General features: G+C 45.5%; 12 protein-coding genes and 1 non-coding gene across 17 annotated transcripts; 3 read left to right on the top strand and 10 right to left on the bottom strand.

Annotated features, from left to right (window-relative positions):
• The first annotated feature begins 22 nt into the window (after nucleotides 1-22).
• On the top strand, nucleotides 23-1,084 carry LOC117139673 (fat body protein 2). Of its 2 annotated transcripts, none has more exons than XM_033302151.1 (3): nucleotides 23-186; nucleotides 246-644; nucleotides 708-1,084. In XM_033302151.1, the coding sequence occupies exons 1-3, from the start codon at nucleotides 43-45 to the stop codon at nucleotides 996-998; spliced, it is 834 nt and encodes a 277-aa protein (XP_033158042.1). In that variant the 5' UTR covers nucleotides 23-42; the 3' UTR covers nucleotides 999-1,084. The 2 variants fall into 2 exon arrangements, with proteins under 2 accessions (XP_033158042.1, XP_033158041.1); XM_033302150.1 differs by having other exon boundaries at nucleotides 243-644.
• LOC117139672 (probable tRNA N6-adenosine threonylcarbamoyltransferase) lies at nucleotides 1,040-2,313 on the bottom strand. The gene is made up of 3 exons (XM_033302149.1): nucleotides 2,142-2,313; nucleotides 1,395-2,080; nucleotides 1,040-1,340 (listed from the first exon to the last, which is right to left on the bottom strand). Exons 1-3 carry the CDS (start codon nucleotides 2,254-2,256, stop codon nucleotides 1,098-1,100), a joined length of 1,044 nt encoding a protein of 347 aa, XP_033158040.1. The 5' UTR covers nucleotides 2,257-2,313; the 3' UTR covers nucleotides 1,040-1,097.
• A 65-nt stretch (nucleotides 2,314-2,378) lies between these two features.
• LOC117139671 (coiled-coil domain-containing protein 186) lies at nucleotides 2,379-5,570 on the top strand. The gene is made up of 7 exons (XM_033302148.1): nucleotides 2,379-3,190; nucleotides 3,343-3,462; nucleotides 3,522-3,585; nucleotides 3,649-3,803; nucleotides 3,885-4,027; nucleotides 4,113-4,293; nucleotides 4,508-5,570. The coding sequence occupies exons 1-7, from the start codon at nucleotides 2,471-2,473 to the stop codon at nucleotides 5,450-5,452; spliced, it is 2,328 nt and encodes a 775-aa protein (XP_033158039.1). The 5' UTR covers nucleotides 2,379-2,470; the 3' UTR covers nucleotides 5,453-5,570.
• Trnam-cau lies at nucleotides 4,329-4,401 on the bottom strand. The gene has a single exon. It is a non-coding gene; the product is annotated as a tRNA-Met (tRNA).
• On the bottom strand, nucleotides 5,530-6,238 carry LOC117139676. Its single transcript, XM_033302154.1, has one exon. It carries the CDS (start codon nucleotides 6,146-6,148, stop codon nucleotides 5,582-5,584), a length of 567 nt encoding a protein of 188 aa, XP_033158045.1. The 5' UTR covers nucleotides 6,149-6,238; the 3' UTR covers nucleotides 5,530-5,581.
• Nucleotides 6,239-6,582: 344 nt separating this feature from the next.
• On the bottom strand, nucleotides 6,583-7,950 carry LOC117140934 (uncharacterized protein CG45076). Its single transcript, XM_033304130.1, has 2 exons — nucleotides 7,891-7,950; nucleotides 6,583-7,621 (listed from the first exon to the last, which is right to left on the bottom strand). Exons 1-2 carry the CDS (start codon nucleotides 7,934-7,936, stop codon nucleotides 6,675-6,677), a joined length of 993 nt encoding a protein of 330 aa, XP_033160021.1. The 5' UTR covers nucleotides 7,937-7,950; the 3' UTR covers nucleotides 6,583-6,674.
• Nucleotides 7,951-8,996: 1,046 nt separating this feature from the next.
• On the bottom strand, nucleotides 8,997-15,174 carry LOC117141350. Of its 2 annotated transcripts, XM_033304756.1 has the most exons (5): nucleotides 15,037-15,174; nucleotides 11,957-13,737; nucleotides 10,674-11,555; nucleotides 10,079-10,377; nucleotides 8,997-10,013 (listed from the first exon to the last, which is right to left on the bottom strand). In XM_033304756.1, exons 2-5 carry the CDS (start codon nucleotides 13,727-13,729, stop codon nucleotides 9,410-9,412), a joined length of 3,558 nt encoding a protein of 1,185 aa, XP_033160647.1. In that variant the 5' UTR covers nucleotides 13,730-13,737; nucleotides 15,037-15,174; the 3' UTR covers nucleotides 8,997-9,409. The 2 variants fall into 2 exon arrangements, with proteins under 2 accessions (XP_033160647.1, XP_033160646.1); XM_033304755.1 differs by lacking the exon at nucleotides 10,674-11,555 and having other exon boundaries at nucleotides 9,000-10,013.
• A 5,267-nt stretch (nucleotides 15,175-20,441) lies between these two features.
• LOC117140920 lies at nucleotides 20,442-20,940 on the bottom strand. The gene is made up of 2 exons (XM_033304111.1): nucleotides 20,878-20,940; nucleotides 20,442-20,810 (listed from the first exon to the last, which is right to left on the bottom strand). The coding sequence occupies exons 1-2, from the start codon at nucleotides 20,890-20,892 to the stop codon at nucleotides 20,526-20,528; spliced, it is 300 nt and encodes a 99-aa protein (XP_033160002.1). The 5' UTR covers nucleotides 20,893-20,940; the 3' UTR covers nucleotides 20,442-20,525.
• A 545-nt stretch (nucleotides 20,941-21,485) lies between these two features.
• On the bottom strand, nucleotides 21,486-22,354 carry LOC117141663 (retinin). The gene is made up of 2 exons (XM_033305253.1): nucleotides 22,288-22,354; nucleotides 21,486-22,231 (listed from the first exon to the last, which is right to left on the bottom strand). Exons 1-2 carry the CDS (start codon nucleotides 22,297-22,299, stop codon nucleotides 21,668-21,670), a joined length of 576 nt encoding a protein of 191 aa, XP_033161144.1. The 5' UTR covers nucleotides 22,300-22,354; the 3' UTR covers nucleotides 21,486-21,667.
• Nucleotides 22,355-22,434: 80 nt separating this feature from the next.
• On the bottom strand, nucleotides 22,435-22,926 carry LOC117141665. The gene has a single exon (XM_033305254.1). The coding sequence runs from the start codon at nucleotides 22,874-22,876 to the stop codon at nucleotides 22,511-22,513; it is 366 nt and encodes a 121-aa protein (XP_033161145.1). The 5' UTR covers nucleotides 22,877-22,926; the 3' UTR covers nucleotides 22,435-22,510.
• Nucleotides 22,927-23,061: 135 nt separating this feature from the next.
• Nucleotides 23,062-24,602, bottom strand: LOC117140236 (trimeric intracellular cation channel type B). 3 transcript variants are annotated; one of them, XM_033303035.1, is made up of 3 exons: nucleotides 24,141-24,602; nucleotides 23,763-24,035; nucleotides 23,062-23,702 (listed from the first exon to the last, which is right to left on the bottom strand). In XM_033303035.1, exons 1-3 carry the CDS (start codon nucleotides 24,425-24,427, stop codon nucleotides 23,414-23,416), a joined length of 849 nt encoding a protein of 282 aa, XP_033158926.1. In that variant the 5' UTR covers nucleotides 24,428-24,602; the 3' UTR covers nucleotides 23,062-23,413. The 3 variants fall into 3 exon arrangements, with proteins under 3 accessions (XP_033158926.1, XP_033158927.1, XP_033158929.1); XM_033303036.1 differs by having other exon boundaries at nucleotides 24,092-24,182; XM_033303038.1 differs by lacking the exon at nucleotides 23,062-23,702 and having other exon boundaries at nucleotides 23,895-24,055.
• Nucleotides 24,603-24,707: 105 nt separating this feature from the next.
• Nucleotides 24,708-25,653, bottom strand: LOC117141089. The gene is made up of 2 exons (XM_033304405.1): nucleotides 25,416-25,653; nucleotides 24,708-25,343 (listed from the first exon to the last, which is right to left on the bottom strand). Exons 1-2 carry the CDS (start codon nucleotides 25,425-25,427, stop codon nucleotides 24,912-24,914), a joined length of 444 nt encoding a protein of 147 aa, XP_033160296.1. The 5' UTR covers nucleotides 25,428-25,653; the 3' UTR covers nucleotides 24,708-24,911.
• Nucleotides 25,654-26,510: 857 nt separating this feature from the next.
• LOC117140707 lies at nucleotides 26,511-27,116 on the top strand. The gene is made up of 2 exons (XM_033303773.1): nucleotides 26,511-26,682; nucleotides 26,797-27,116. Exons 1-2 carry the CDS (start codon nucleotides 26,671-26,673, stop codon nucleotides 27,067-27,069), a joined length of 285 nt encoding a protein of 94 aa, XP_033159664.1. The 5' UTR covers nucleotides 26,511-26,670; the 3' UTR covers nucleotides 27,070-27,116.
• Nucleotides 27,117-27,286: the final 170 nt, after the last annotated feature.

Raw genomic sequence — 27,286 nt, 5'->3', positions numbered from 1 at the left:
GATGCTCCAAGTCAGCAGTGCAACTGAGGAGCTCAGTGTTTGATGAAGCCACAAGGAATACCACCGACTACTACACGAATTAGCCAGACCAAGATGTCCTTTCGCGGCAAGAATGCAGTGGTGACCGGTGGAGCTGGAGGCATTGGACTGCAGGTGTCCAAGCAGCTCCTGGCCGCTGGAGCAGCGGTGGGTTATTTTACACATTATTACGTGAAGTAATTTCTAACACGAGTGCTTCCTAGAAGGTGGCCATCATTGATTTGCAGGATAATCTGGAGGAGTTTGTGAAACTTAGGGCCGCTCATCCCACCCAAAGCGTAATGATCGTCAAGATGGATGTTGCGAACAAGAAGGGTGTGGAAGCCACCTATGAGGAGATAGCCAAGACCTTTGGCAATATCGATATTGTGGTCAATGTAGCAGGGATTTTCAACGACAAGGATGTGCAGAGGACTCTGTTGGTAAATCTAGGTGGAATCATCAATTCCACACTGAGCGCATTGCCCTACATGGGCAAGGATAATGGCGGCAAAGGCGGCATTGTGGTTAACATGAGCTCGGTGGTGGGTCTGGATCCAATGTTCATCATTCCCGTTTACGGAGCCACCAAGGCTGGCATCATCAACTTCACCCGCTGCTTGGCGGTAACTAGAATTTCTTAAATATCCCTTGAATATGGTTATTCATTTAAGTGTCTTCTTCATTAGAACGAAAAGTACTATCAACGTTCGGGCATCAAGTTTGTGACTGTTTGTCCAGGAGCTACAATGACGGACATGTTCACTAACTTTACGGAGAAGATCATCTTCCCGGAAACGAGTGACGAGACCTATAGAATCCTGGATAGGTTGAACAAGCAGAGTGCCGCTGATGTCTCTCGCTGCATTCTGAATGTCCTGGAGAAGGACAAGAACGGAGCTGTCTATGTCATTGAGGGTAAGCGCGTTTACCCCTTGGAAATGAAGCCCCAGTGGACGGGCAAGGAACAGGCCCTCTAAGTTCACATCCTGAACACACGCATTTTACAAATATGAAGATATTATGGACACTAGTTATTTAATAAACAAACGATGCACAGAAATAAGTCCTTGTGTTGATTAGTCATCCCGCCAGCTGACCAGCACTTCGTCCGTGCGGAATCGCTGAGTCACAAAAGCTTCCTCAAACGGCATCCTAGTGCCGGAGCGGAACATTTCTGCTCCAGCATGGGCAATCATTAGACCGTTGTCTATGCAGTAACGTTCATCAGTGGCGAAGAGTTTGCCTCCGCGTTCCTCGCACATAATGCGCATCATCTCCTGAAGTCGCTCATTGCAACCCACACCTCCAACTATTAGGACCTGGAAAGAAGTCGGTTAACTCATAGATTAATTTGGATAACAGTCGCAACCAACCTCATTTGAGCCGCAGTGGGCCATGGCGCGCTCTGTGATCTCCACCAACATGGCGAAGATGGTCTCCTGCAGCGAATAGCAAAGATCGGCTTGGCTGTAATTATTGACCTCTTCTTCCTGCGGCCGTTTTCTCTTATTTTGCCTCTTGCCCGGCTCTGCCAGGTCCTCGATGTAGGACAAAATCCCCGAGAAGCTGACATCCATGCCCTTAACCACATAGGGCAGTTTAATATAACGATTGCTCGACTTGGCCAGCTGCTCGATGTTGTAGCCCGGACTAGGATCGTTGGACAGCTTGATGATGCGGGCGAATCGATCCAGGCAATTGCCCACTGCAATGTCTATAGTTTCGCCAAAGATGCGATATCGCTTATTGGAGTAGGCAATAACCTGTGTGTTTCCACCGCTCACATAGAGAACAATGGGATTCTGGGCACCGGTGATCAGGCGACCCATCTCGATGTGTCCAATGCAGTGATTTACGCCCAGCAGCGGAATATCCCACAAGAGCGACAAAGTGCGAGCCACAATGGCGCCAACCAGCAGAGGAGGAGCCATTCCTGGGCCTTTTGTGTAACAAATAACATCTAGATCAGAGGGTTTCAATTGGGCTTCCTTTAGACTGGATTTCACCAAGCCCAGGATGGCTTCCCTGTGATGTTTGGCCGTTTCCTTCGGCAGGAAACCTGTTGAATGATTGGTTATGATGAAATCTTTACTAGCCGGCGGGTTAGAATGTGGCAATACCTTCTCCTGGTGGGGTAATGTAAGTTCTGCGTACGTTCGCCAGTACTTTACCATCTCGAATTATGCCAATGCCAATTTTATTGGCACTGCCTTCAATGCCCAAAGCGCAAACCATGTTTAAAATTCTAACACATTAAGCAAATCGCAATGTAAACAAGCATTAGTGTGCCCCTTCGCGCCGAGCGGCAGCTGTGGTCATACTGCTCAAGGAGGGCTGCCAACTTTGCCAAACTAACAGCTGGTTGCAAATATTAAACTTTTGTTGTATAGCAAAAGTACGCGAAATTCATTGTAAAATTTAAATAGATGATCAAATAACCGATCCGATAATGGAATCAGCGCAGGCAACAGTGCCGGCTGAGATGGAAAATCCACCCAGCGTGGAAAATGGTGATTCTGGCCGGGATTCTAACCACATAGAGGAGAAAACAATTGGAGACGTGGATATGAAAGCGGATTCCATTGAACAGCAGCTGGAAGAAAGCGATGTGAAAACTGAGTCTTATGGAGATCAGGTTACTGACCAGGATGAGGGCAAAATAGAGCAGGATCTCAAGACAGCCGTACTGGAGCAAGTGCCAATCGAACCGGAAGAACTAAGTCTGCGATTCAAGGATCTGCAGGCCCAGGAAAAGGTGAAGGAACTGCAGCAAACCTCGTCGCAACCTCCGCAGAACGACATCCTATCCCATGTCCACTGCTTGGCCCAGCTTGAAGAGCAGCGGCGCAACTACGAGCAGCAGTTGGAGCAACTGCGTACGTCCAATGTCCAGAAGGACAACATGATCACCCTCATTCAGCGGGAGAACGCCATTCTGGGCAAGGAGAAGCAGGCCTGCCGCAAGGAAATGGAAATGGCCAACAAGGAGAAGGAAGCCACTGTCATTAAGTTTGCCATGAAGGAGAAGCTACTTATCGACGCCAAGAAGGAGAAGGAGGCGGTGGAGAAGCAGCTGGCCGAGGCCAAAAAGGAAGTAAAGAATGTGTCCACCAGATTCCTGGCTGTGAGCGAAGAAAAGTCCCGCATGACGTACATCATCGATGAAAAGGTGGGTGGGAATACTTTGCTGCTTCTATAACGAAAGATTGACTTTCAAATAATTGCTTGATTGGCAATAAAACTAATTCCTCCATGAGCTCCAATTCCGAATTTTCGCAGATAACAAATCTCTTATCATAACCTTTATCTTTTCCTAATCAGTGCAATGAAGTCAGAAAATATCAAAGGGAGTGCGAAAAGTACAAAACTGAAATGGGTCACTTGGAGTCCAAGCTCAAGTATCACATAAACAAACTGAACATCGAAACAGAAGCCAAGGCGGTACGTAACGATTAGCTAAGCTTATAGTTGATCTTCACTGAACTTGATTCCCATTTCAGGTTGTAGAACGCAAACTGGAAGAGGAAAAGAATGCGCCCAACAAACTGGAAGAAAAGGCAAATGGTTCGTTTATTTTTTTCAATGATATATGTTTGACTGGCCTTACCATTCCCTTTTTATACACAGAGAAACTTAAAATGGAATTTGAAGCCAACACAATACTCTTAAAACACGAGATTACCAGCAAGACTGAGGCTCTGGATAAGCTCACCAAAGAGCAGCAAAAAATAAGCGAAGCCAACAAAGAACTGCAGAACCAGCTTCAGGAGATCACCACGGAGGTAAATCAAGTGTTGAAATATTCTTTCTTATATCTAATCTTATAATCTTATCTTATATCTTTCTAAACTTCTTTTTTGCAGCATAACCAGCTCACAGAGGAGTTTAATCGTTTGCGAGAGCTGCACAATTCCGTAGAAGGTTCGTACAGTGATGAGCTACTTAACTCCGCTAAACTCAGAGGGCAATTGGAGGAACTGCAGCTTCTGCGTACTCAGAACACCATGTAAGTATTAGGAAATGTATACATTAGAGGCAGGATATATCCGATTATTATCCCATTTATGTTTAAATGATAATTTTCTTTATAGAAACGAAGAAAAACTGATGGACCAACAGAAACGAGTACAGAAACTGGAGGCTTTGGTCCAAGACAACGAATCGGAGCTGGAGCAACTGAAAGTTAAAAAGCAGGAGCTACTCACTATTAACAAGGAGATGAGTGAACTAATTGTGCAGCTGCAGAATGATATTTGCCTGGCCGAAGCAAAGGTAAGTACAAGTAAAAATAAACCAAAAAATGTACATGCCCCGGGTGAGGCTCGAACTCACGACCTTAAGATTATGAGACTTACGCGCTGCCAACTGCGCCACCGAGGCCTTGAATGGCTAACAATTCTAAGCAGTCGACATAAATGCCGGTATCAGATGCATCCTAAACCATACCATGTTCGAGGATCTGATGTTATTTCCTTTATTTTGGCAGGCCCAGGGACTTGATGCTGAGAACAAGTTACTGAAGCAGGAAAAGCTCACCTACGACACCAAGTACAATCAACTGGAGCAGCAACTATGTTTGGAGGCATCCGAGAAAAACGAGGAGCGACTGCTGCTGGCCAAGCATTTGTCCGAAAAGACGAAGATGTACGAACTGACCAAGCAGAAGCTGGAGGATGTTCAGGGTGACTTTGAGGCTACCCAGCACAAGCATGCCACCGTGCTGAAAGAGCTCCACCGCGAGCTGAACAAGTACAAAAGAGGAATTACGGAACCGAAGATACCAATCAGTTACTGCAGCAACTGCCAGCAGGCAATCAATGGCTATCCAACGGAGAATCCTCAACAACGGAGTCATAGTCGCTCCAGTAGCCACGGCAGCATGCACAGCGGCAGTCGACGGGCCAGCGAGTCCTCCGAATCGGAAACGGTGGCCAGTAGTGCTACCACCGTGCAACAGCCGACACAGCAGCAAGATCTCCAGGCGGTACCGTCCAAAAAAGTCCTCGTGGAGCGAATACTGCGACTGCAGCAGGCCACGGCCCGCCAAACCGAACGCATCGAGTTTCTGGAGAACCACACGGCCGCTCTGGTGGCCGAGGTGCAGAAGAAATCCAAGGTGGTGCAGCACTACATGCTCAGGGATCAGACAGCCGGCGCATTAACCACATCGCGCAGCGATCAGAACAAAAGCGAGTTGGTCAAGTACGGAAATGGGATCATGGCAGCCATCTATGGCGGATCCTCGAAAGCGGGAGGCGAGAATAAGTCCATGTCCCTCGAACTTTCTTTGGAGATTAACAAGAAACTGCAAGCTGTGCTCGAAGATACGCTCTTGAAGAATATAACGCTGAAAGAGAACCTCGATGTGTTGGGACTCGAAGTGGACAATCTCACGAGGAAATTGCGCTCCCTGGAGGGCAGTTGCAAGTAAATGCCAGTCTTCTTATTCCATAGTATTCCATTCCAGAGTCTAACCCGCGTGTAGATAGTGTACAAATCAAATGTTCGTATGTTTAAGTGTATAATAGATGTATTTAATATTTCAACAACGTCCCCAGGCTTATAATAATCCTTCGTAAAGCTTGGCGCTCACGGGTTTCGGCTGGCCCACACCAAGGGTGAAGCTAACTGTTGGCTTTTCACCATCCTTGGCTAATCTGGCCATTTTGTTGTCGGTCAGTTTGTAGTGGACCTTCATCTGGGGATTGGGGTTGCCCGTTTCCTCCGATACCAGTTCGCGGAGCAGAGGCGGAAGGTCAATCTTTGTGGGCAGGACCACTGGTTCAACCTTCTTCTTGTTGTTTAGGTACTTTGCTTCCTGATCCTGTGGCACCAGTTCGTAGTCCGCCTTATAGCTGGTGCTGTAGATTTCCACAGGCTTTGGCTGCGTTACGCCGCGCCACGTTTTCTCCACAGTGACCCGCACCTTGCGGATCTCGCCGGGCTGCTCGTCCACGGATTGCACCTTCAGAATCCGCATGTAGCAGGGCTCCGGATATCGCTGGAACATGTTACGTATGAGCAGGCGGCCCACTCCCCAGTTGGGCAGGTCCGAGACCAGCTCCCACAGTGTGTTGCCGCGAAAGTCTGTGGTGCGACCGATGTACTTGATCACTTTTTGGGCCATTTTACTGGGTTATTTCACTATTTTAATTGAATTTTTGTTGCAAGTTATAAAAACAGTGCGTTTGCCAGTCACCGGGAAGGTCGAACAGCTGTGCCGGCTGCTCTAACAGGGCTGTTGAAACTTAACAGAGAGCTGTTAAAAAAAGTAATTTTTGTGTGTTGGCAATGCTGCGCGGTAATTTTAAAACCTGCTTTCTTTTTAATTATAATAAATAATTATTTAACTTGCTAAATTATAAAAGTAAACACGAAAAATGAAATTTTCCAGAACGAATAAACGTTTCAAGATGTTTCCTTGTCTCCCAGAACCAGTTTTTTGAGCAGTATAATATTTTTGAAACCATTTTATTTTTCAGAGATTTAAAGATCACCTAACATCTAAGGAATAATTAAATAATCTTTATACATCTTTAAGTGCTGATAACTCACAGCCGCATGAGTCTGACTTGAATGCATTAATTATATTTACATAAATATGACTTTCAACTAAGTTTAATATATAAAATCTAGTGATAGTTAATCCCACACTAATATGGAGTTCGAATATGTTCGGATAGCTCCTCTCCTCCGCCAGTGTGTCCCACTTCTCCGCCACTGGTGTCCAGGTGCTCATCGTAGGACTCCTCCTCGCCACCCAACTCCTGACCATCGTGCCCGTGGGCCGATGGATTGGTGCTCTCATGCAATCCGATCGTGGCATGCTGGGCCGCCTTGGATGCATTCACCTGAGCTGCAGCTGCGGAATTGGCCGCCTTAAGGGCGGACTCCTTGGTGGCCGCATAGTCTACGCGCGCCTGGTGCAACTGCTCCTCGACCTGTTCCAATCGGTTCTTGGACTGACCCACCATCTGGGATTGGGAGGCTAGTTGATTGTTTACCTCCGTGGAGGTTTGTTCAGCCTGTTCGGCCACGGATTTGGCATTATTTACCGCAGCTGTGAGCACGGATATGTGATGATGCGCCGCTTGGGCCGTTTGCTGTGCCAATCTGGCGGAGATCTTGGCCGCCTTCAGTTGCTCCAGCTCGCGGGACAGTGATCTCTGGGCCTCGGCTGCCTGCTGCTCCAACTCCTGGAGAACAACCTGCTTGCCCACCAGGGCCGCTTGCGCAGTGGCCGCCGCCTGGGATGCGGCTTGCGCCAGTGTATTCTGGGCTATATAGGCCGCCTGCTTGGCAGCTGCATGCTGGTTGGTCACTGCACTGTGGGCCTGATCCGCTGAGCCCTGGGCAATGGAACGCAGGCCGCTGCCAATACTATAACCACCGGATCCCTTGCTGGAAACTGAGGAGCCACCTCCCGATGTGGTATAGTAGCTTTTGGGGCTATGTTGTGGCTTCTCTGGCTCGGGAGGCTCCACTGCCGGCAGATGGGGTTCAAAGTATCCACCTTGGTGGATTGGTGGCGGTTGCTGCGGTCGGTAGTGATAGCCATTCCTCTTGTGCAGGCGACCCAAGACGTCAGACAAAAGGAGCACTGAATGTATTTGGATTAAAACAAGATTTAAGGAGGATTTTTAACCAAATAGTGTAAAAATTTAAAACTTTGTTACTTATGATTAAAGTTTCAAATATCCTGGTAATTTTTGAAAATCTTTTTAATGAATATCATTATATTTGTATATAAGAATTTTAACTATCACTTATCACTTTTCATTTGTTTGAATTCATATTTATATTATATATTGTTCTTAACGGATCACTATTACTTTTCACTTCCTTATAAAAGGGTATTCCCCGGCTTACCCAAGACAAGCTGGGCGAGAAGAAAACGTAATCCTTGGCCGTACATCTCGCTGGCGCTGCTGGAACTGCATTGAACTTCAAATTGAATGGAAGTGTACAATTTATAAGTCTTTCAGAGCCGCCAGCCGAGCATAAAGTTTTTCAAGTTGCGGAAAGTCGGTTGCGGTTTTTAAATTTAACTGATCGCGGGCATGTTATGATTTTCCATCTCCAAGCTATTTGAATAGCTCTGCCCACTATTTGGAGAGCTGGGTCCACACACATGGCACCTTTACACCCATTTCCATCCATTCCCTCCCATCGAGGAAGTTTGAAGCGACCGCCTTTGGGCCAAAAATTCGGTGGCGTTTATTAATGGTTCGTTGGCACGCTTGTTTGCACCAAGCGGACAGTGTAAAGTGGTCGGTCTGCGCGGGTTTGTTAATGTTTTAAATTTAATTTGCATTTTATGGGCTGCACTACTTTGTAATTGAACTTTAAGTGGCGCTTTTGACGGGATTCAAGGTGCATCGGTGCAGGGAAAACCATTTGAGGGATTACGTTTTCGTTCAGATTAACTAGCCCACGAAATTTGGCAATTTACGAACGGGGGAATTTTTCAATCAACATTTTAATATTTTTCTTAATTGGAAAATTATATAATGCTAATATACCGTAGGAGGCGCCACCGTGGTAGGTAGTTGGTAAAAAAAGAAAATTATTATAAATATACAAAAGCCACTTCCAAAATAAAAAGCTATCTAAAAATACTAAGTACTTTAATCGCATATGTAATAAAGTTTTGAAAGTAAAAAACATGGATAATAGTTAACGCGAAATTATCACAATTATTTCTGTGTATTGGTATTAACAGTTTTAGAAACAATATCAAGCTAAAAATATTATAAACATATTGTTAGCGATGCGTACTACACATTCTGATTCTCAATACTTTTTGAAAATTTTTTTTAGACCAGTTTCTATATGTGTCCATTTTATGACCCTTTAAATGCGAACTAAGTTATTGTATATTAGTATTTTCCCCACCCAAGTAACATAATGAATGACACATTTTTTATATAAATTATTATTTTTTATTTAAATACATAATTATTTATTACAAATACATAAATAAATAAGTTATGACAAACACTATTTTACAAGACAAAATCGGAACTCGGTGTACAAGATTCGCGTTACAATTAATATCAACAAATGGTGACGGTACGTCTTCAATTGAGCAACAACTGTGGGTAGCTAATGAGTGGGTCAACAAGTGAAGTGAAGGGAAGTGAATAATATACATAACAAAATATAACAGGTATTCAAGGAGACATCCGTAATAACTAAGAGTGATAAATACGATGACGAATGCCACTATCGAAACGATTCGGGAGTTGAAGTACGAGAGAGTGTTGAAAGATGGCTTCGGTCAGAAGTGGAAAACGAACTCATCGGAGGAGGAGTCAGCCGGAATGGATCCGGTGATATTTGCATGGTAGCCAGTCACCTCCTCCTTGTCAGCCAGCTGATCCGTTAATCATTGATAGCTCTGGGTGATCTGTTGGATCCAGGGCAGGTAGGCGGAGACCTTAACGTAGACGCCGGGAACGTTCACCTGGCCGCATCCAATGCCCCAGGACACGACTCCGACCACGTGCATGGCTCCATTCCGGTCGCACACCAATGGGCCACCGCCATCACCCTTGCAGGCATCCTTGCCCTCCTCTCCGCCGGCGCACACAAATCCGGGATTCAGTTTGTAGCTATAGCCCAGACGGGTGTTCCTCAGCTGGGACTCGCACTGCTGGTGCGACAGGATTGGTACATCCACCTCCTTCAGAATGTTCTGGTACTTTCCGTGCTCGCCGAAGGCATCCTTGCCCCATCCAGTTGTCCAGCAACGAGCTCCAGTGAAATCGGAATACTTGTCGGGCAGACAAGCGGGACTAATGTGCGGATTCTTGGTGAAATCAACGGGTTGGTCCAGTTTCAGAACGGCCAGATCATTGTCCAGAGTGCCGGCATAGTACTCGGGATGGATGTGCACGGAAACCACATCGCGTTCAATGTAGGGGAAGAACTCCACATCGTGGTTGACATCCCATTCGCCCAGACGCACACGAAGATCGAAGCCATTTTGACTGGATAGGAAGAAGCAAGTGGTTAATCCTCTGGTGAAAGATACTGCTATGACTCTAGAACTTACGATTTAATGCAATGGGCAGCGGAGATGATGTGCTGGGCATCGATGAGGGTGCCACCGCAGGCGTAGATAGACTCCTTGGGATCCTTCTTCAGAATGGCCACATGCCAGGGATACTCGCCGAACTCACTGTCTCCATCAACGTAGACGGGATTCTTAATGCGACCGGTGATTCCAGCGGCGTTCCTCACTCCACAACGACCGAATTGCTGGGGAGGAGCCTGGGGACGCAGTGGACGACGGCAGCAGACCTCGTTGATGCGGCAGGTCTTCTCCACGGGTCGGTTTCCATAATAGGCACGCTGGAAAATATCAAGGATGGCGATCGTAATTAGATAAATGTTGGAGGAATGGTTACAATCTTATCTGGATTTGAACTTTACTCTCTTAAAAACTTTGAATGCCATATAACTTTCTCCAATTTCCAATTTTATCAATAAACTAATAAGAATATTTATAAGCCTTAAAAAGTTATACAAAATAGTTCGATAATTTTGGACTGGACTTCTCATGCAATTTTTGAACTTTGTAGTTATGGACTTTAATACTCTATTGACCCTTTTAAATGCACTTTAATGCTTTAGCCACACATGGTTACCTGCTCCTCAGGAGCTGCTCCCGCCCACACACCATCCTCAACGCTCCTGCGCCTGCGATCCCGGGGGAAAGTGATCCGATCACTGCCAGCTGCCTCACCAGGAGCCGGAGTGGGAATGTTGTAGAGGGGTCCCAGGTTCAACTGTTTGCCACGACGACCGGAATTCGATGGTCTGTCTGTATCAACACCGCTCACATTGGCACTTCGCTCCACATGCTGTGAGTACTCGCCAAAGCCCCCGAAATCAGGACTGGTTCCGGGATATATAGAGTTGAAGGAACTCTCGTAGGGAGACGGTTCGTGGTGGTGATGATACTGAACTGAAGGGCCACTGTGATACTCAAAGATGGGAGTACTTGGGACCATTTCCACACTGAAATGGGGACCCGGGCCAGATCCTCCATAGAAATGCGGATACGAGTGGTGGTCATGGTGATCGTGGTGGTCATGGTGATCGTAATCGTGGTGCTCATAGCCACTATAATGATCGTGATGGTGGTAATGGGTACTATACGCTTCGGTGGGCTTCCGCTTAAAGAAGTCTCCCACTTTCTGGATAAGATTCGCATTTGGGGTGACATGCAGATTGACCAGTGGCTTCACCACCTTCTCGCCATATTCTGTTTTGGCCACCTGCACCGATACCAGAGGATTCACATTCACCAGACCGAGATTCAAACCATTTGGACCCACCGAACCAAAGTACGGGTTTTGAGCGGGTACATGATCACCCAGGATATTCGAGGGATAGCCTCCATACCCGCCGGTGGGATAGGGCAGACCAAAGCTGACACCATAGGTGGGCAGCACTTTGCGTTGGATCAGCTCGATGGCCTGGAGAGCGGGCAATGCCAATGGAGATCCTCCGAGCGGGGACTGTCTCTATTTGTTGGTAAGGGGAAAACATAAGAACGCTAGAGGTGGAGTTCCATTTCTGATTGCCGGTTGCAGGTTGCATGTTTCGGGTTGCAGGCGTGCGATCGCAAAGGTCGTGCTTGGTTAGCTGGTTTAGTTCTGGGATTAGTGACTGGTCTAATCGGAACCGATTTGCACTCTGGTATTTTAGTTGAGCTTGGAGCGTTGAACGATGGGTGCAGTTGTCAGATTGGTTTGATTTGTTGATTGACTGATTGATTTGTTGTTTGATTGGTTGGTTGGTTGATTGGATGTGTGTGTGTGGGAGGGAGGAGCTTGGCTAGAACTCGATTAGTGGTCCATGTGAACCATGTGTGATTTGGCATTAGTCGGGCACTACTTAAACTAATTGACTTCTATGGACTTACCCCTTGAGCATCGAGTGAGAGATCGCTTGCTTCGTCATCCTTTTGATCAGCCTGGCGGCGGGTGCGTTTCTTGTCATCCTTGTCCGTCTTCTCCTCATCCTTCTTAGCCTCAGCAGTAGTGGTAGCATTGCTGGACAGAGCATCGTCACTCAGAGCCTCAATGTCCTTGCCCAGGTTGCGGGGATCAATGGGCAGAATGAGATCCTCCTTGCGACCAATGCGATCGGCAGCGGGACACTGGGAGATGGGCACACACTGGCAGTCGACGATCTGCTGGCGGGAGGTGTCATAGCCACTCTGGTACTGACCCTGACCCTGGTAACCACCAGAGATGCCATTGTACTGGTTGGATGCTCCACCTTGCAGCTCCTTCTTGTAGTAGTCGGGGTTCTGGCTGTGATAACTGGAGCTGGGCGATCCACTGAAGCCTCCAGAGGAGCTGCTGCCAAAGTTTCCTAGGCCTGAGTTGGGCTTGTACAGATCTCCAGAGTTTGGTTTGTACAGATCTCCAGTGGGTTTCTGGGAGATTCCAAAACCGTTCTGCGAAAGAAGTCCACCCTGAGAAGCACCATTAAAGCCAGCATTGAAAGCATTGGACTGGGAGTAACTGGAGCCGGAAGAAGTCTGAATGGAGGGAGTGTATGTGGCAGAGGATTGGGCCAAGGCACTGAAGTCGGTGTTAATGGTCTGGCCAGCTCCGATGGGAATTGGCACACTGGGAACCTTGGCTCCCTCGCCACCTTCAACATGGTGATAATGATGATGCACGTGTTGCTGCAGAGCATCGAGCGGTGCTCCAACCACCACTTTGGTGCTGGAGGATGTGGCCGAGGCGGAAGAAGCTGAAGACTGCTGCGAGTAGAAACCATTGGGAGCAGAGCTGGCACCCTGGATGCCACCCTCGGGATTCTCGTAGTTGTATGGAGGAACTCCATTCGAAGCACCAGTGAAAACGGGTCCAGCACCCAGAGAAGGACCTCCGGTGTAGATGGGTCCTGGTGGCTTGCTGTCGTAGATCAGGGCTCCGGGTGGTGGCTTCGTGTAGGTGATACCGTCGGATGAGCCGTCAATGGCGGATGGTGGAGGATGCTCCAGGTAGCCACCGGGTCCAGATGGCCTGTAAGGTCCAGACATTGGCTTGTATGGTCCCTCGTATCCCACCTTCCTGGGAGGTCCAAAGGAGTTCACAGAGCTGGGCGGAGGTCCAAAGGAGTTCAGGGAGCTTGGCGGAGGTCCGTAAGATCCAGGAGGTCCACCCATTGGCGGGCGACCACTAAAGTAGCTTGGTGGGGGCATGGGCTTAGCTGGACCATAGGGACCACCGCTGAAACCGGATGGTGGTGGGGGACCCTGGGCATAGATGGTCGAGTAGAAGGGACGCTTCTCCTCCACATCGCAGCTCATCAGTCCCAATCCACACAGCTTATCCCGGATAAGATTGCGGGCCTGCATATCGTTTCCCTGCTGCAGAGCCTGATCGATATTACCATCAGCATAGACGGCATCGTATTCCCCCAGATTACGGCCCTCACGGCGGGAGTTGATCAGCTGCTCGATGACTTCGTCGATCTGGGTGGTGCTGTTGCTCTGGATGGACTCGTGGACCAAGTAACGTCCCTGAATGTCAGCTTGTTCGGCGGGCTTGGTATCGACGGATCGGCGACTGGGCATGGCATCCTCCATGGGCGCCCACTCATTGCCCCAGTTGGATTCCTCGGCCAAGGAGGCGGTGGCCAGCAGTACAACTGCCAAAAGGCTAGTTCTTATTCTCATTGTGAAGCCTGGAATGATTAGATAGGAAAGCCTTAGGATACCAATTCTCTAATATTTACGGATATATTAATCTAGTGAATGATTGACCATCTTTGTCGCCTTTTCTTTTGAGTGGAAAATAAATGAAGAGGTTTAGTCATGATTGGTTATGACATAAGTGGCGAGCTTGACACCATTACCCCAAGTCATTGTGCCAGTTTACATTTCTCCACCTAGCCACCGATCCCCCATACCATCTTTGGCTTAACCAATCCGTAACAAATCCGAATCCGAAGCCCAAACCGGATAGCATCACGAAATCTTCACCGTGACTCAGACTCTCGTATAAGACTTTTACTTTCGTTGGAGGTCGCAGACCGTCGCACTTAATTGCCTGATTTTGTACGTTACTTTTGCTCGAAATGCGAGTCGGGATGGCGAGGGGCGGATTGGATCGTTGGCTTCAGGTCCCCCGTAATTTATGAGGTAATTTTCCTACAGAGATTTAGCAAGCCTACGACTGCAATCCCACTGGCTACCATCGCTCAACTTGATCTCTCGCCCTGACAGCCGCTTTCCGCTTCGTGTCTCTTTTATTTGGTAAAATTCACTTTTCTTTTCAGCCTTTTTTTATGGTCGTTTGCATTGCAGTTATGTCACCGGCTCACAGCGAGGGCGGATTTTGTAAAAGATCGGCTACACTTAGCAAAAAAATCAATTATGAATGTAATATTGGTTTAAGGAGTAACTCAATAATAAGAGTAACTAATAGGAAGCCAGAATTAAAATTTTGCAATAGGTATGGAGTATTATATGTTAAAATAAGAAGATATATTATATATTTTAAACGATTATGTAAAGTGATCTGATACATCTAGTTATATTTTAGTTTTCTTGCGGACTTTTTCAAGTGCCTCCAAAGTATATTTTCCAGTTATGTATTAAATGTATCTTTGGATTTCTTTAGGCTCGCTTTTTCGGCCGGAAGTTGTGCGCAGCGTTGCATTGCAAATTGCCGGCAACTTTTTCGCTTGGATTTTCTTTGGCGAGAAGTGCTCGTAAGCGATGCTAACTGCCGATTGGTTGGGTTTGGGAAATTTTTTAGGTTTTTCCTTTGTGTTCGCAGTGAAAGTTTCGCTTGTTCGATTGGCTTAATGACGCGGAGGCTCTTGGCCAATAGTTTTTATTATGTGTATGTAGGTACATTTGCAACAACCATAATTTTATGTGCTGCTGACTCACAACTCACAACTAATAGCCATTAATTTAAATTAGTTTGCTTTCGGTTCACTTGAGTTCACTGTGGTAATTTCGCTCACTTCACTCACCTTTTTTGTGTCAAGTTTATTAATCCAATTGTGTAGTTATCACTGTTGTTCGGATAATCCTTATGCAATTTGCTGAGTCTCTTATCCTTTCACTTCATTCACTTTCTGCACCGATTGTGCTCTTCGTTGCTCTGCAGATCGTTCACTGATCTCGCTTTCGTTGGCCGCGCACATTTTATACAAAAGCTGCGCATGCGCAGCGTCGACGTCAAGCTCCAACGTTTCGCTGTCTCTGTCTGCATTGATTCCGTCTCCTTCTAGCTTTCATACCGCCTTAGTTTGCGAATCGGTAGCCCAAAACAAAAGATACAAAAGCGGCAACGACGACAATGTTTGGCAACCCCTCTTTCTCGCTGTTAGTGTTGATTTTTGTGGGCAATCATTTTTCGTCTGGGTTTTTTCTCAAATCCCCAATTCTGCCAAACTACTGGAGGTCAGACCACGAGGGTCTAGGCGGAAATATCACTTTGATAGCTTCATTATCAGTACGAAACCCAGAAACTATCACCACACTCAACACATCATCTTAAACATGACTGCCCGTGTTAAACATCCAAATGGGGCTTTGTTTTTTTTTTACGATTTTACCAAATTTTGAATAACCAAATTTAGCTTCCCGGAAAGGCGTTGCTTGAGAAACCGGGATTATGCAATTCTGCAATTATGAATTGGGTCAGAGAGGAGCAACCGCTGAATAATAAAAACATCGTGAAAAAGGGTAAAATTGGGCATTGCCTCAAACCGGATCTTTTGGCATACATTCATCTTTCCCCACATTTTTTTTTTACTTCATACATCTGCCTCTCTTTTCGGTTGCAGTTCAGTTCAAATCGCCTGGTTTTTAACCCATGGTCAATGCAAACGTCATCAGTCGGTCACTCGTTTCATTTTCGGTTTATTTTTCGTTTTATTTTTATTTAACCTAGCTCACTGTGAGTAAAAAGCGCTTGGCGGAATTACCCGAAGTTCATAAAAATTAGAGACATTCCCCCCAAACTTATTCACGATGATCACGTTCGCGTGCCACTACCTTAAATCCCAATCATTATCAGGTTTGCGTTTGTGTTGTGTATGGTCAGTGCTGTCCCGGAGTGAGTCTCATTGTGATTCAGTGGCTCCGGTGGCTTCCACTTGTGTTACTGACCTTGGTTCGATGAGCTGCAGTCGTTCATCTAGCCCCCCCCCACTTAAGTGGCGTTTTATGTTAAGCATTCCAAGAAAGTTGATAATGACCACCAGAGCTTCGAAAATTATGCTAATCACATTGATTTGCCGGAGTTGTTATTGTCGCCACTCTGGGTTGTTTGCCAAACAACTTTTGGCTATTTGCTCGGGATTTATTCACGGAGTTTTTATCAATCAGCGTAGAGCGTGTGGCGTAGTTTTTGACCATCGGGTTTTTTATGACTCATACTACCGAGCACTTTGGGCTTTTCGAGCACTTTTTGAAGGAGGTGCGTCGAACCTTATTTCGCATCGTTTTGAATTCCGTTTGGCTTACCCTCTTTTTGGGGGTACATCAATAAGATGGAAATGGATTCTAATACATTATTAATAAATTATATTATCTATAAAATGTTAAATTCATTTAGTTTTGTGATTCAATAACTTATACATGTGTTTTTGAGATGTTTAAGTTTGTTATACTCTGGTTTGAGAACTAGCATACATGATTTTCATAATCAATTAACTCATTAGGTCCTAAAAGCTTCATATATTATTTACATATAAATACATATCATTTTTAAATCATATTTAAGCACTTTTGACTTTATAAATGAAATCAGTTCAGCTGTACAATCTGCAGAATAATATAAATAAGAATATATATAATATATAATAAAATAATAAATACTTTATAACACGTTATAAGTTAAAATTTTATATCCTCTATTATAGTGTATCTACCAATGCGGCTTACTGTTATCTAAATTGCTTTTCCTGATAAAAATAATTTTGGTAGTTAACTGAAACTTGGCTATTGGTAAATCCCAGTGAGTGTTGAACTGAACTTGAACTTGGACCTCGCCGGAGACAACTAATGCCAGGTGGACAGTTTGTAATCCGATGGGGTTACAGGTTCAGGGGCTCGTTATTGGATCTGCATTTCGTATTTGGCTCATACTCATTTCTATTTATGGTGCGCTCCAACTTTTTGCACATTTCTTGGGCCGCACTATTACAACATAGCCCATGTTGATTATGGCCAACTTGTTAATTGTTTGTCCAAATGGATTTGTGTGGGAATCGTGTTTGCTCTACTTTGTTAGCTTCCTCCGACTGAATCACTCTCTCCTTCTCTTTCTCTCACTAAACCTTTCTCTCTTCCACCTTCAAACAACGAACTATAGCAAAAAAAAAAAATAAATATTGTCACTGGCTCAAGGCTGAAGTGCCGACTCCCTGACTTAGATTTGTGTCAATTGCTCAACAAGTTGAGGTCTTCCACCCACACGCACCATTTGGCTAAAGACAATTTGGCAATCTCTTTAAGCCAACTACATACATCGTATATCGATTATGGATTTAGAGCTTAACTTTTGAGGGGAAATAAAAACAAAGCAGCACACAAAATTTAAGTACGAAGATTGAAATTCAATAAGGTAGATTAGCTATATATTATGTTCGTTTTAGGTAAAGCTGCTTAAATTAAACTATAATTATTAATTATTTATATATTTTCATAACCTATGAACTTTGTTCTTTAATGCTTATCTGGGGATATACACTTTTCCAAACATTAATAATAATTATAGTCAATCAAGTACTTTACTAATTAACTATATCAGTTTAAGTTATTTTTTAACAATTTTTCCAGTGCCTGCATTTCGCTTTTTAACTGCATCTGCAATTGTGCCATGGATTTGCCCAAAAAGTATTCGCCAATCCGCCGCTGGAAAATCCCAAGAAAACCGAACTGAAGTTTTTGGTCTCGCATTGTTGGCCTATTCAATTCTTGATTGCCTGCTGCCGGCTTAAACCGCTTTGGGCCTTGGGGAAACCCCAGTCAAGTTTGTGGCCAGCATCGCATGGTTGGATTTGTTGGGCGCTTGCATAATAATGCACTCGAGTGCGGTGCAGTGAGCCCATGGCTTATGATTCACACATATTGGGAGACGATTGGTTGTGGCTTCGATTCGGCTTGTGTGTGCCTGGCATGCGAATGAGTTTGCCGCTTTTGTTTTCGTCTTCGATTCGCCGTGTTATTTGCGAAATGGCTGGTAATAAAATCGATGCGTATGTTTTGCTTTATTAGTTTATTATTGTAATCATCATGGTTGGCCAAAAACATCAAGGTCGTTCACCCACATTGTGTGATATGCATACGGATGAATGGGGCGGAGTGGGTGAGTCATGTCGCCAGCAGACATCTTTTGCTCCCACTTATTCCCCATGGGTATTACATAATATCCCGAATTATTTCACCCGCATCAAATGCTTTTGCTGCTGCTGCTGCCCTTTCACTACTCTTTTACGGCCTGGCTCATTTAACTCGGCTTATTGTCTTCATCTCGGCTCAACAAAATGTACCTACAAGCTCTGAACATTTGTAAATTAATTTGAAAACCGTTGTTTGCCACACCGGAAAGTTTGGGTGGGGGAGTCTGTTCTGCCCCTGCGCAGATATTTCCGCTTTAAGTGAAACCCCCTCCTCCGAAAGTTACAAAATAATTGCGCTTTAAGTTGAAACTTCTCGATTACATCAAATATTTAATATGTTTTTGGGGGCCCAAGTTCTGGGAAGGCTTGATTTTTGCGGCCGTCCACTTATGCTAAGTGGCTTTCCTTTGATTTGCGGAGACGGAATTTCAATCTCCGTCTCTCCGTCTTTAAGTTATTAAATTCCCTGTAGTACCCCCCGGGATGGCTGGCCCTTTTAGTGCTTAGAGTCGCCAAGATGACAGCATAACGATGCATTCAAATGGCGGTTGTGATAGACAAACAAACCGATTACCCAGCAGTCGAGCACCCAAATCACCCACTGGGCCAATTGAGAGTGGCCATGCCATATAGCCCCAATCAAAGCCCGGATCCAGGGAGATGCAATGAACCAACCTCTGGATATGGAACCAGTGGGGCCTTCATTGTCCGGTTGTGCGGAGCAGCCTTTCGGGCGGTCCATCCGCTTTAAATGGTGTGAGCCCAAAAGGCTGCTGTGCAGCAGACTGGGAAACAAAACCCATGATGACGATTGTGATGATGATGATGATGATGATACGGTGGATGGAGAGGGAAAGGGGAAGCAATGGAATCTACGCCTCTTTCGAATTGCATCACTGAGATGCCTGGATTTCCTGTAAATGACAGGTATTGAGTGCTCGCCAGAGACAATGCACTTGTGCATCAATCGATAAGCAAACTGCTCTGGCCACCTTGATGCTTTGACCTTAATGCAGGGGCTCTACATCCGCCGTCTTGTGTAATCCGATAATGCCGAACTATATACTATATGCCCGGGCATTAGTTACCCCTTTGAACTCCCTGCGTCATGTTGCACAGCGGGTTGTTTACATGGTTAATTGACATCGATAAGTCTTGTGTCGATTGCATAACCGGCTTTTCACCAACGGCCGGGACTTAACCTTTGGCCTTCTCTGGGGTTCAGGGTTTTTCGTTATTTCCATTGTGTCATTTGAAACTCAATTATCTCAGTTTTTAAAAGAGATGATAGACACATCTCAGGGCTTCCATTTGTGTGCTTTTTGATTAGACACATTTCACATACACACTCTGGGTGAAAGTCCTGAATCCATAGCCTCACCTCCTCGACACTTCTGGGAACATTGCTAGATTTTCGGCTACTGACCCTGGGTCATTCCCATGGAAATTGAGGAGAGTACAACAGCCTCCGAGATCCTGAAATAATGCCGAAACATTTGCGTACGGCACGTCAATCATCCTTGCACCAATGCACCCAAAAGTATTCCAACTGCGAGGTATGAGACGTGAGAGTTACTCATTAATTTGGTGTTCATACTGGAAAATTTAATGAGAATAAATTAAGTTTCATGTTTTCTTTCATTCTTTAAATATATTTTAGGCTGGAATTGTTCCTGAAAGATGAAAATTACGAATAATGAAACAATTATATTTCAAATTTTCTTTTCTTGTTCTATATTCTTTAAAAAGTCCAACTTGCCTGATATATAAATATATATATAGATGGATCCACAAGCTGCTTCATTCAACTCAATACTCCCCTGAAATATCCTTGAGAACAGGATACCAGAGCATTGGTTATTTCGTGCGTTTGTTTGCTCATCTGGTGACGTCAGTTGAATCATATCCTGCCACCCAACACTCAATCAGAAGTGCAGCGTAGCGCAAAATCTAATTGGCAGCCGTCTCCCCTGAATCCAGTTGGGATTAGGCCCCACTCCCATTCAGAAAGCGAAACACAGTGCTTTTAGGGGATTGGGTCTTTTGTTTTATTGTTCAAACCCAAAGTTCGGTAGCCCAATTGTTCGAATCGTTTCCAATTCTGATGCCTACTTTCTGTACAGCGTGTTGGTGCCATCGAAGAGTGGATAACTCCAAGTGGGATAGTTCAGATAGGTGGATCTCAAAGCGGGAGTCAACAGTGATGTTATCCTTGGAACACTGCGATGAACGATGGTGGAACTCTGGTGCGAAACTGCGGTGGGCACATGCTCCACCAGATGACCCACCTTGGCAAAAGTTGGTGGGTGGTGCAGGGTCATCAGTGGATGGTACATTTGCAGATCAGCATTTCCAAGTGCCAAAAGGCTAAGCAAGAGAGCAAAGGATAAGTTCTAAAAGGATAAAAATTGTTTATTTTACATTTAAAAGTATTAAGAAGCATAATTTCTCTTCGCTTACCATTCTCTGTGACATCTTCTTGCTTCAGTTCACTTCACTTGACTGTTGTTCGTTGGCGATTCCATCCTCCGCTTTTATAGTCCAGCTGAGTACTCGAGATTGGAGAATGGACTAGCCATTCTAAATGAATGGTCCCAGCCCTTGAACATGAGAAGAGAGCTTGGGCGTTAACCCAGACCCTGTGCCTGTGCCGGCCTAATCCTCCAGAGATCTTGATTGCACACAATTTGAGATTTCGCTGGGAACAGGGGGGCGGATGTGGCATATTTATTGTGGTCGTGGGCTGGTCTCTGTGTTAACTTTATTGATTTCCTGTCACACCAACAACGCCCAAGAATCCGAGCCAGATAAGTGAAAATGCAATGGGTTCGAAATACGTAAATGCAGGACAATAATTTTACATAAGATGGGTAAAGGCATAGATTTGAATGGGCTACTTGCTAGCCGATGGAGAAGAGGAAGTTTTAAAAAGTTACTTAAGCCGACGGGTACAGCATATATATATTAATATATATTAAATATATCTATATAAATATACCCTTTTCTTTTTGATTTATTTTGGAAATTATGTAAAAAAGATATAACCGATAAGCAATGCACACAAATCATTTAAATGCAAATGCGAAATCTTTATTGAAAGCACACTACAGAAGAAAACTACAGAAAATGGCAGAAGAAGAAAGACGTAGAGGAGAAAGCCTTTTGTGGGTTATTAGATCCAGAAAGGGAGTTAAGAATAGAAGGATCATAGCTTTGGCGAGTTCATCGTGTTAATCATTGGCATGGATCCTTAGTTGCGGATGAGAACCAGTCGGGGATCGGAGGCAACGCTCCACAGAAGTGGTGGCTGCTGGCGAATCACCTGGGTGGTGCGAACAGCGGGAGCCACTATGGGTGTGACCAATCGGCGGTGATCATGCACCACCGTCTGGCTCTGATGCGAAACAGCAGTGGGCACGTGCTGCACTACCTCACCCACCTTGGCCACGGCTGGCTCCTGGATGGTCAATACGGTTCGTAGTCCATTACGAGCGGCCAAGATTAGAGGAAGAGGCACAGAGACGGGGATTCCGGCAGAGACAAGACGGGCACCAATCGGATCGCCACTGCCACTGGATGCGGAGGACACCTGTTGCTCTTCCGCTTCCTCCTGGGATTGCTCTTCCGGCTGGGCAGCGGATGAGCTGGCGGCTCCCGAACTGCCATCGGCCAGCTCAACGGAATCCTCGCTGGCAATCGGAAGCTGTTGCGAGGACTTGACCGAACTGAGGGCCACCAGATTCGAGGGCCACTCCAAGCTAGCTGCATGCGAAGCTCCGACGGAAACCAGCACAACGGCCAAGACGGGCAGGAACTAAAACATTGAATATATTTAATAAATCCTTGCAATGAAAGTATGAAATAATTTACCAATCTAGACATGATTAAGCAGTCTTCCTTTATGTCCGCAAACTGTGGAATGAATGATGCTGTTTGAGATTAGAATATCTGCTTTTATAGCCCATAAGTCGGTACAGAATCTCTTCGCCTGACTGATCAAAGAAATGCATCATTGAGTAAGCTTAAAGTCGAATCAGAAACATTTAATTAGCTGACAATTTGAAATTTGATTGGGTTACATCAGAGCTATAAGTTAGAGAATATTCTGCGGCAATGGAATGTCACACTTGTGCTTGTCGTCAAGCCAAAACTTCTGCAGATAACCGATGGGATCGCGGGGCATTTCGCGGGCCAATCCCAACATGCCCTCCATCAGAATGGGAACCACCTCCTGCTCCAGATATATTCGCCGCTCTTCTGGTGGCTTGAAGCTTTTCGTTCGGGGACATTCCTTGGCCTGATATTCTTCCGACCCGGATTTCTTCTTGGGCTTGGCTTCCTTCTTGGGCTTATCGCCATCTGGACAGAGGATCGAGATGATGGCTGATGGATTCTTCTTAGTCTTATTCGGACTTGGTTTCACAATCTTGCGGTCATTAACTTTTTTATGAAGTGACATGTTGGTAAGTTATTTGTTCGAAAATGGAAATATAATTTATCTAGGCAAGGGCAAATTAAGCAATGCATACTTTCTGATAAAAAATATATTATAAGGAATATTTTAGAAACAGTTTTTTATTATTTTACACTTTTTAAGACTTTAATTTCGTTACTAAATTTTAATATTGCAAATTAAACAAATCATTTTATTGTTTAGTTTTATAGTTTTTATTGAAAGGCACGAATTTATAGTCAGGCATGAATTTCACTCGACAGCTGTGTGAGCACACTGGAGCATCCACTAACCTGTGGCCGTAACCGAGCTCTTCCTCCGTTTCCTCCGTAGCTCCATCGCTCCTCTGACCACCAGTGGGCGCTTCTAAGCTGATTAGCATACGTAACCCGATCAAGCGAGACATCTACCAATCGCTTGGCTGGACGGGGCGGTAACTTAAGCCGCTTAGACCTGCAGCCCCACCAACACCCTCACCACCCAATCTGGCGGGGATGTGGAGAGCGTGTGGTTTGATACGATTGCGCAATGCACACGAGGGTCTCAATCAAATTCCGTAAACGCCCACGTTCGCCGGACTTTAGGCTCCAGCAGGCGTTGGAAGAACTTGCTTAAATCCCTGGAGAAGCCACCAAAAAGGGTGTACCGTATATGGTGCTCGAATAGCCAAATGATATGATCCGTTCGATAGCACAGCGACAGGAACTTAAAGGCGGTGGTCATCACTAGGATGTAGACCATAAGTTGATGCCTGTTAATGCCCATAATCATAGGATTTTTATAGATTTCCAACATGAAGAGGAGGGAGAGGAAGAGTGCAACCTTTGAAGTGCTGTAAAAAAGGAAATATTAAGTTTTCGATTTTATTATTTAATATTTTAGTGTAACAGACTTGCTCAACTTTAGGTACGCCATCTGGTTGCGTTGACATCTATTGATTAAAAGACTCGCCACCGGTTTAAGTACTTCGGCTCCACTGCCCATGACAGTGCCCACCACTAGCATCGGGACTGGAGCATTTTCGTAGACCTGTCCCGCCAAATGGACTCCTCGATCGATCAGCTGAACTTGGCTAATTGTCGACATGGCGGTGGCCAGGATGCGAAAGGCCAAAGTGCTGGTCACGGCGTGGGCCAGGTCAAAAGGACAGTAAAAGATGCAGTACCTGTTTGAGTGGAAACAAAGCTTAATATAAACAAAATAAGTAAGTTCCTTACGCACCAGTAAGCTATTTAATTTTAATTTATTGAGCCCAATCGATCCCACTCACCAGATCAACGAACTGAGCAGGATATCTGCGGTATTGCACAGTGGCTCCAATGGCAGACTACCCAAGAGCAGGTTGCCCAGGATATCGCCAGCGTAGTTCAGCAGCAAGTTGGCAAGCCACAGGACGAAGGGCTGCCACTCCAGCACCTTGTTTCCACCCCCCTTTAATCTGAAGGATCCTGCAGAAACTACCAGCTCGTCCCGCAGCTGCTGGGAGATCAGGGAATAATGCAGGATGCGAAAGATCAAGTGATTGGGAAGCTGCCTCAGGATCAGCCGAGCATTCATCCCTCGATTAGCTAGCTGCCCCCACTCCTTTTCGGAGACTCCTGATGTTAATACCAAATTTTGGCTTCTCGAATCTTAATAATTTGTCGTCTAAAAGTATTTCAACTACATTTAAAATACTTATTATAGTGAAGAGAATTTGCCTAAACGAAAATATTGACAAGCGAAACTTGGGTGTCTGTACTTGTGTGGATATTTGAATGCAAATAATAATAGTTATAGTAATAGTAATAATAGTACAGCTTGGAGCTTTTGATTATTGCTTTATCAACTTGGGATCTCCAAATAAGTTGAACCTTGATAAAAAGTATTCGAGTTTTATTCACGAGCACTTGAGTCGAATGTGAGTGCTAAGTGTTACTACTTGATGTTTTAGTAGTTAAATTGGAACATATAATTAAAACCTATGATGTGCGTTATCCGTAAAAACTTATGATTTACTTGTTTCTAAATTTATATCTCCAAGACTTCAGTAGACAGCACCTCAAACGGGTGACAAATTCCGATTCGTATGAGTGTTTAGGCTGCGAGGTCCTGGGATCAGGGAGGCGTAGCTTATGTTTCGCACTGGCTTAATCCTTGGCAGCATCTGGTGCACCACAGGATGGGCAGCGTAGGTGAGATGGGCGGGTGTTTGTCCAGATATGACAGGCACCTCCTCCGCCTGCGCCGTCGCCGCCTGGAAGAACCTCTCGACCTGCTGTCGTTCCACTGCCTGGTGATGATTAACAATCCTGGCAGAGGGAACGAGCAGCTGATGTGGTTGCTTTCGGGACTGCAGTGTTAGTGGCTCCGCTGAGGATAATCTGGTGAAGCTCTGGTGGGAAATGGCACTGGCCACCTGTCCGTTGCCATGCAGGATTGTTGTGGCTGCGTGACTGCGGCTCAGGCCCCAGGTGAATACGAGGCAAACAACCTGTTTATTCGAATGGGGGAATCAAAATCAGTGGGAGCTGGGATCTCGGACAAAACTATGGAGATTACTCACCGTGATGTGCATGATGGTCACTTGAGTGGGCAACTAATTACCGTTAGACATGTGCCGCTGGCATTTATAGCCGGACTTGGCCAAGAGGACTCCTTGACCAAGGGGTCGCCCTGTCTTGCCGCTAAGAGATTTATGGTCCATTTTGTGTGCAGCTAATTAATTAATCAAAAGCTACTCCAATACGACAGCCCCTCATGAGCTGCGAGCACTTAGAGCTTCCATTACGCGCCTCCGGCTAATCGGCTAACTGACTGACTCAACATAGCCGGATTGCCGGATTGCCGGCGATTGTGCGAAGCCACGACGGCAACTTTAGCTATAGAAACCTCTAGCGCCAAATTAGTATTGGAAGTGCCTGAAATACCCTATAAATAAGGTGGGCATATCGGTTTTATGTGCAACTGAACGTTATACCAATTGGCTGAAGGTGAATTTCCCAGCACATAATTAAAATAATAATAAATATTCTGATTACTTATAAATTGTTTTCTAACTATAATAATAATATTAAAATCAATTGTGATACATAAATTTAAGATACTTGTTAGCTAAAGATTCTTATGTGGCAAGTCTTCTTAGCTTGTTAGATTTAGACTTGGAGAGTATTCTCTAGTTGGCTTTTTTCAGCCGCCAGATCAAACAAACTATCGGGCCACAAAAGTTGGTGGTGACGTGGGCGGGCGGCGGAGGTGCGAAGTGGAGCGGAGTGGATCAACCTTCAGCGAGTTGCGCAGACGCAGACGGCGTCGCATGTTGTAGGCTTTGTTGTTGCGGTGCTATTACTACAATATTTGCGGCGTTCGGCATTTATTTATTTATATTTGATTTTTTTTTCGGTTTATTTCTTTACGTAAAGCTGCGTCCAAGTTGAGACACTCCCACAATTGCAAGATAACCGCGACTGCGCGCGTGTTTCCAACGCTTCGATCGCAGATCGCGCCGTTCTCCAGCGGCTGTGCGAGGGGGACTGTACCGTTGCTACCTATCCAATCTACCCCCTTGGCATGCTCCACGCCCGCCCCTGCTTGGGCGAGCAACTGCTCCACCGTGATTTCATGGCACAGCAATTCACACAGCACTTCAGTTTGACTTTGCCACTCGCTCCGCTTTGTGTTTGTTACTTGAAAGGGGAACCTCCAGTCCTCGCTTCCATTCGATTCCATTCGATCCGATCCGCCCACCTCAGTTCGTCGTCGGCGGTGTTCTCAGTGTTATACCCTCTCCATAGTCAACCCATTGGGCTTGGATCGTTACCATGCGGCATCTGGTGAGTGGAACGAGCATCCCCATGCAAAACGGAATTCATTTCGAAAATTCTTTTTGTATGCCAGTTGGGAAAAACCTTTACTTATACTCATTTAAACTTTTAACACCCCTTTAGTTGCTTCTGGCCGTAGTTTATGTGGCTCTGGTTTTGGCCAAGCCGGCGACGGAGGCGCCTCGTCTGCTCATCGACTCGGCGCCATCGGTGGTCTCCTACCAGGGCTCCTCGCAGGCCCAGACCCGCTTCGTCATCGCGCCCATGGGCCGATCATTGGGCTACGTGGAGCCCACCAACCTCAATCGAACCTTTCACACGAAGGCAACACAGGAGGGAGGAGCCACCGGCTACGAGCAGCTCAATCTGAGTCCGGTCTACGTGCCGGGTAGCTAGGCAATGGAATCGCATAGTTTTAGTTAGTTAAATGTGTAAATAAAGGCAGCGTGTATAATAAAAAAAAAAACTTCATGTGTAAGTGGTTCATTCTCACTCGGATGACAATTACGGAGAACAAACTAAAATTCTTATTCTTATTTTGAATCATAGAAATTACTGTGCATAAACGTATCTATTCCTCTTGAGATTAAATCTTGGCAATATGAACAAACTT

Source organism: Drosophila mauritiana, chromosome 3L (assembly GCF_004382145.1).
Source record: "Drosophila mauritiana strain mau12 chromosome 3L, ASM438214v1, whole genome shotgun sequence".
Taxonomy (NCBI): Eukaryota; Metazoa; Arthropoda; class Insecta; order Diptera; family Drosophilidae; genus Drosophila; species Drosophila mauritiana.
The sequence above is the reverse complement of the archived record's forward strand: the minus strand, read 5'-3'. Positions and strand labels throughout refer to the sequence as shown.

Excerpts from the sequence above, each read along its gene's own strand:
- LOC117140236 (XM_033303035.1), bottom strand. The coding sequence starts at position 24,427 with ATGAATGCTCGGCTGATCCTGAGGCAGCTTCCCAATCACTTGATCTTT. Across the intron at positions 24,036-24,140 it reads CTGCTCAGTTCGTTGATCTG|GTACTGCATCTTTTACTGTC; the intron begins GTGAGTGGGATC and ends CCACTCAAACAG. Across the intron at positions 23,703-23,762 it reads GCGTACCTAAAGTTGAGCAA|CACTTCAAAGGTTGCACTCT; the intron begins GTCTGTTACACT and ends CCTTTTTTACAG.
- LOC117141350 (XM_033304756.1), bottom strand. The coding sequence starts at position 13,729 with ATGAGAATAAGAACTAGCCTTTTGGCAGTTGTACTGCTGGCCACCGCC. Across the intron at positions 10,378-10,673 it reads GAGCAGCTCCTGAGGAGCAG|CGTGCCTATTATGGAAACCG; the intron begins GTAACCATGTGT and ends GATATTTTCCAG. Across the intron at positions 10,014-10,078 it reads GCTGCCCATTGCATTAAATC|TCAAAATGGCTTCGATCTTC; the intron begins GTAAGTTCTAGA and ends CTTCCTATCCAG.
- LOC117139672 (XM_033302149.1), bottom strand. The coding sequence starts at position 2,256 with ATGGTTTGCGCTTTGGGCATTGAAGGCAGTGCCAATAAAATTGGCATT. Across the intron at positions 2,081-2,141 it reads CATTACCCCACCAGGAGAAG|GTTTCCTGCCGAAGGAAACG; the intron begins GTATTGCCACAT and ends ATCATTCAACAG. Across the intron at positions 1,341-1,394 it reads CCCACTGCGGCTCAAATGAG|GTCCTAATAGTTGGAGGTGT; the intron begins GTTGGTTGCGAC and ends ACTTCTTTCCAG.
- LOC117141665 (XM_033305254.1), bottom strand. The coding sequence starts at position 22,876 with ATGTCACTTCATAAAAAAGTTAATGACCGCAAGATTGTGAAACCAAGT.
- LOC117139671 (XM_033302148.1), top strand. The coding sequence starts at position 2,471 with ATGGAATCAGCGCAGGCAACAGTGCCGGCTGAGATGGAAAATCCACCC. Across the intron at positions 3,586-3,648 it reads ACTGGAAGAAAAGGCAAATG|AGAAACTTAAAATGGAATTT; the intron begins GTTCGTTTATTT and ends TTTTATACACAG. Across the intron at positions 3,804-3,884 it reads TTCAGGAGATCACCACGGAG|CATAACCAGCTCACAGAGGA; the intron begins GTAAATCAAGTG and ends TCTTTTTTGCAG.
- LOC117139676 (XM_033302154.1), bottom strand. The coding sequence starts at position 6,148 with ATGGCCCAAAAAGTGATCAAGTACATCGGTCGCACCACAGACTTTCGC.
- LOC117139673 (XM_033302150.1), top strand. The coding sequence starts at position 43 with ATGAAGCCACAAGGAATACCACCGACTACTACACGAATTAGCCAGACC. Across the intron at positions 187-242 it reads TCCTGGCCGCTGGAGCAGCG|AAGGTGGCCATCATTGATTT; the intron begins GTGGGTTATTTT and ends AGTGCTTCCTAG. Across the intron at positions 645-707 it reads ACTTCACCCGCTGCTTGGCG|AACGAAAAGTACTATCAACG; the intron begins GTAACTAGAATT and ends CTTCTTCATTAG.
- LOC117140934 (XM_033304130.1), bottom strand. The coding sequence starts at position 7,936 with ATGTACGGCCAAGGATTACGTTTTCTTCTCGCCCAGCTTGTCTTGG. Across the intron at positions 7,622-7,890 it reads TCTCGCCCAGCTTGTCTTGG|TGCTCCTTTTGTCTGACGTC; the intron begins GTAAGCCGGGGA and ends AAATACATTCAG.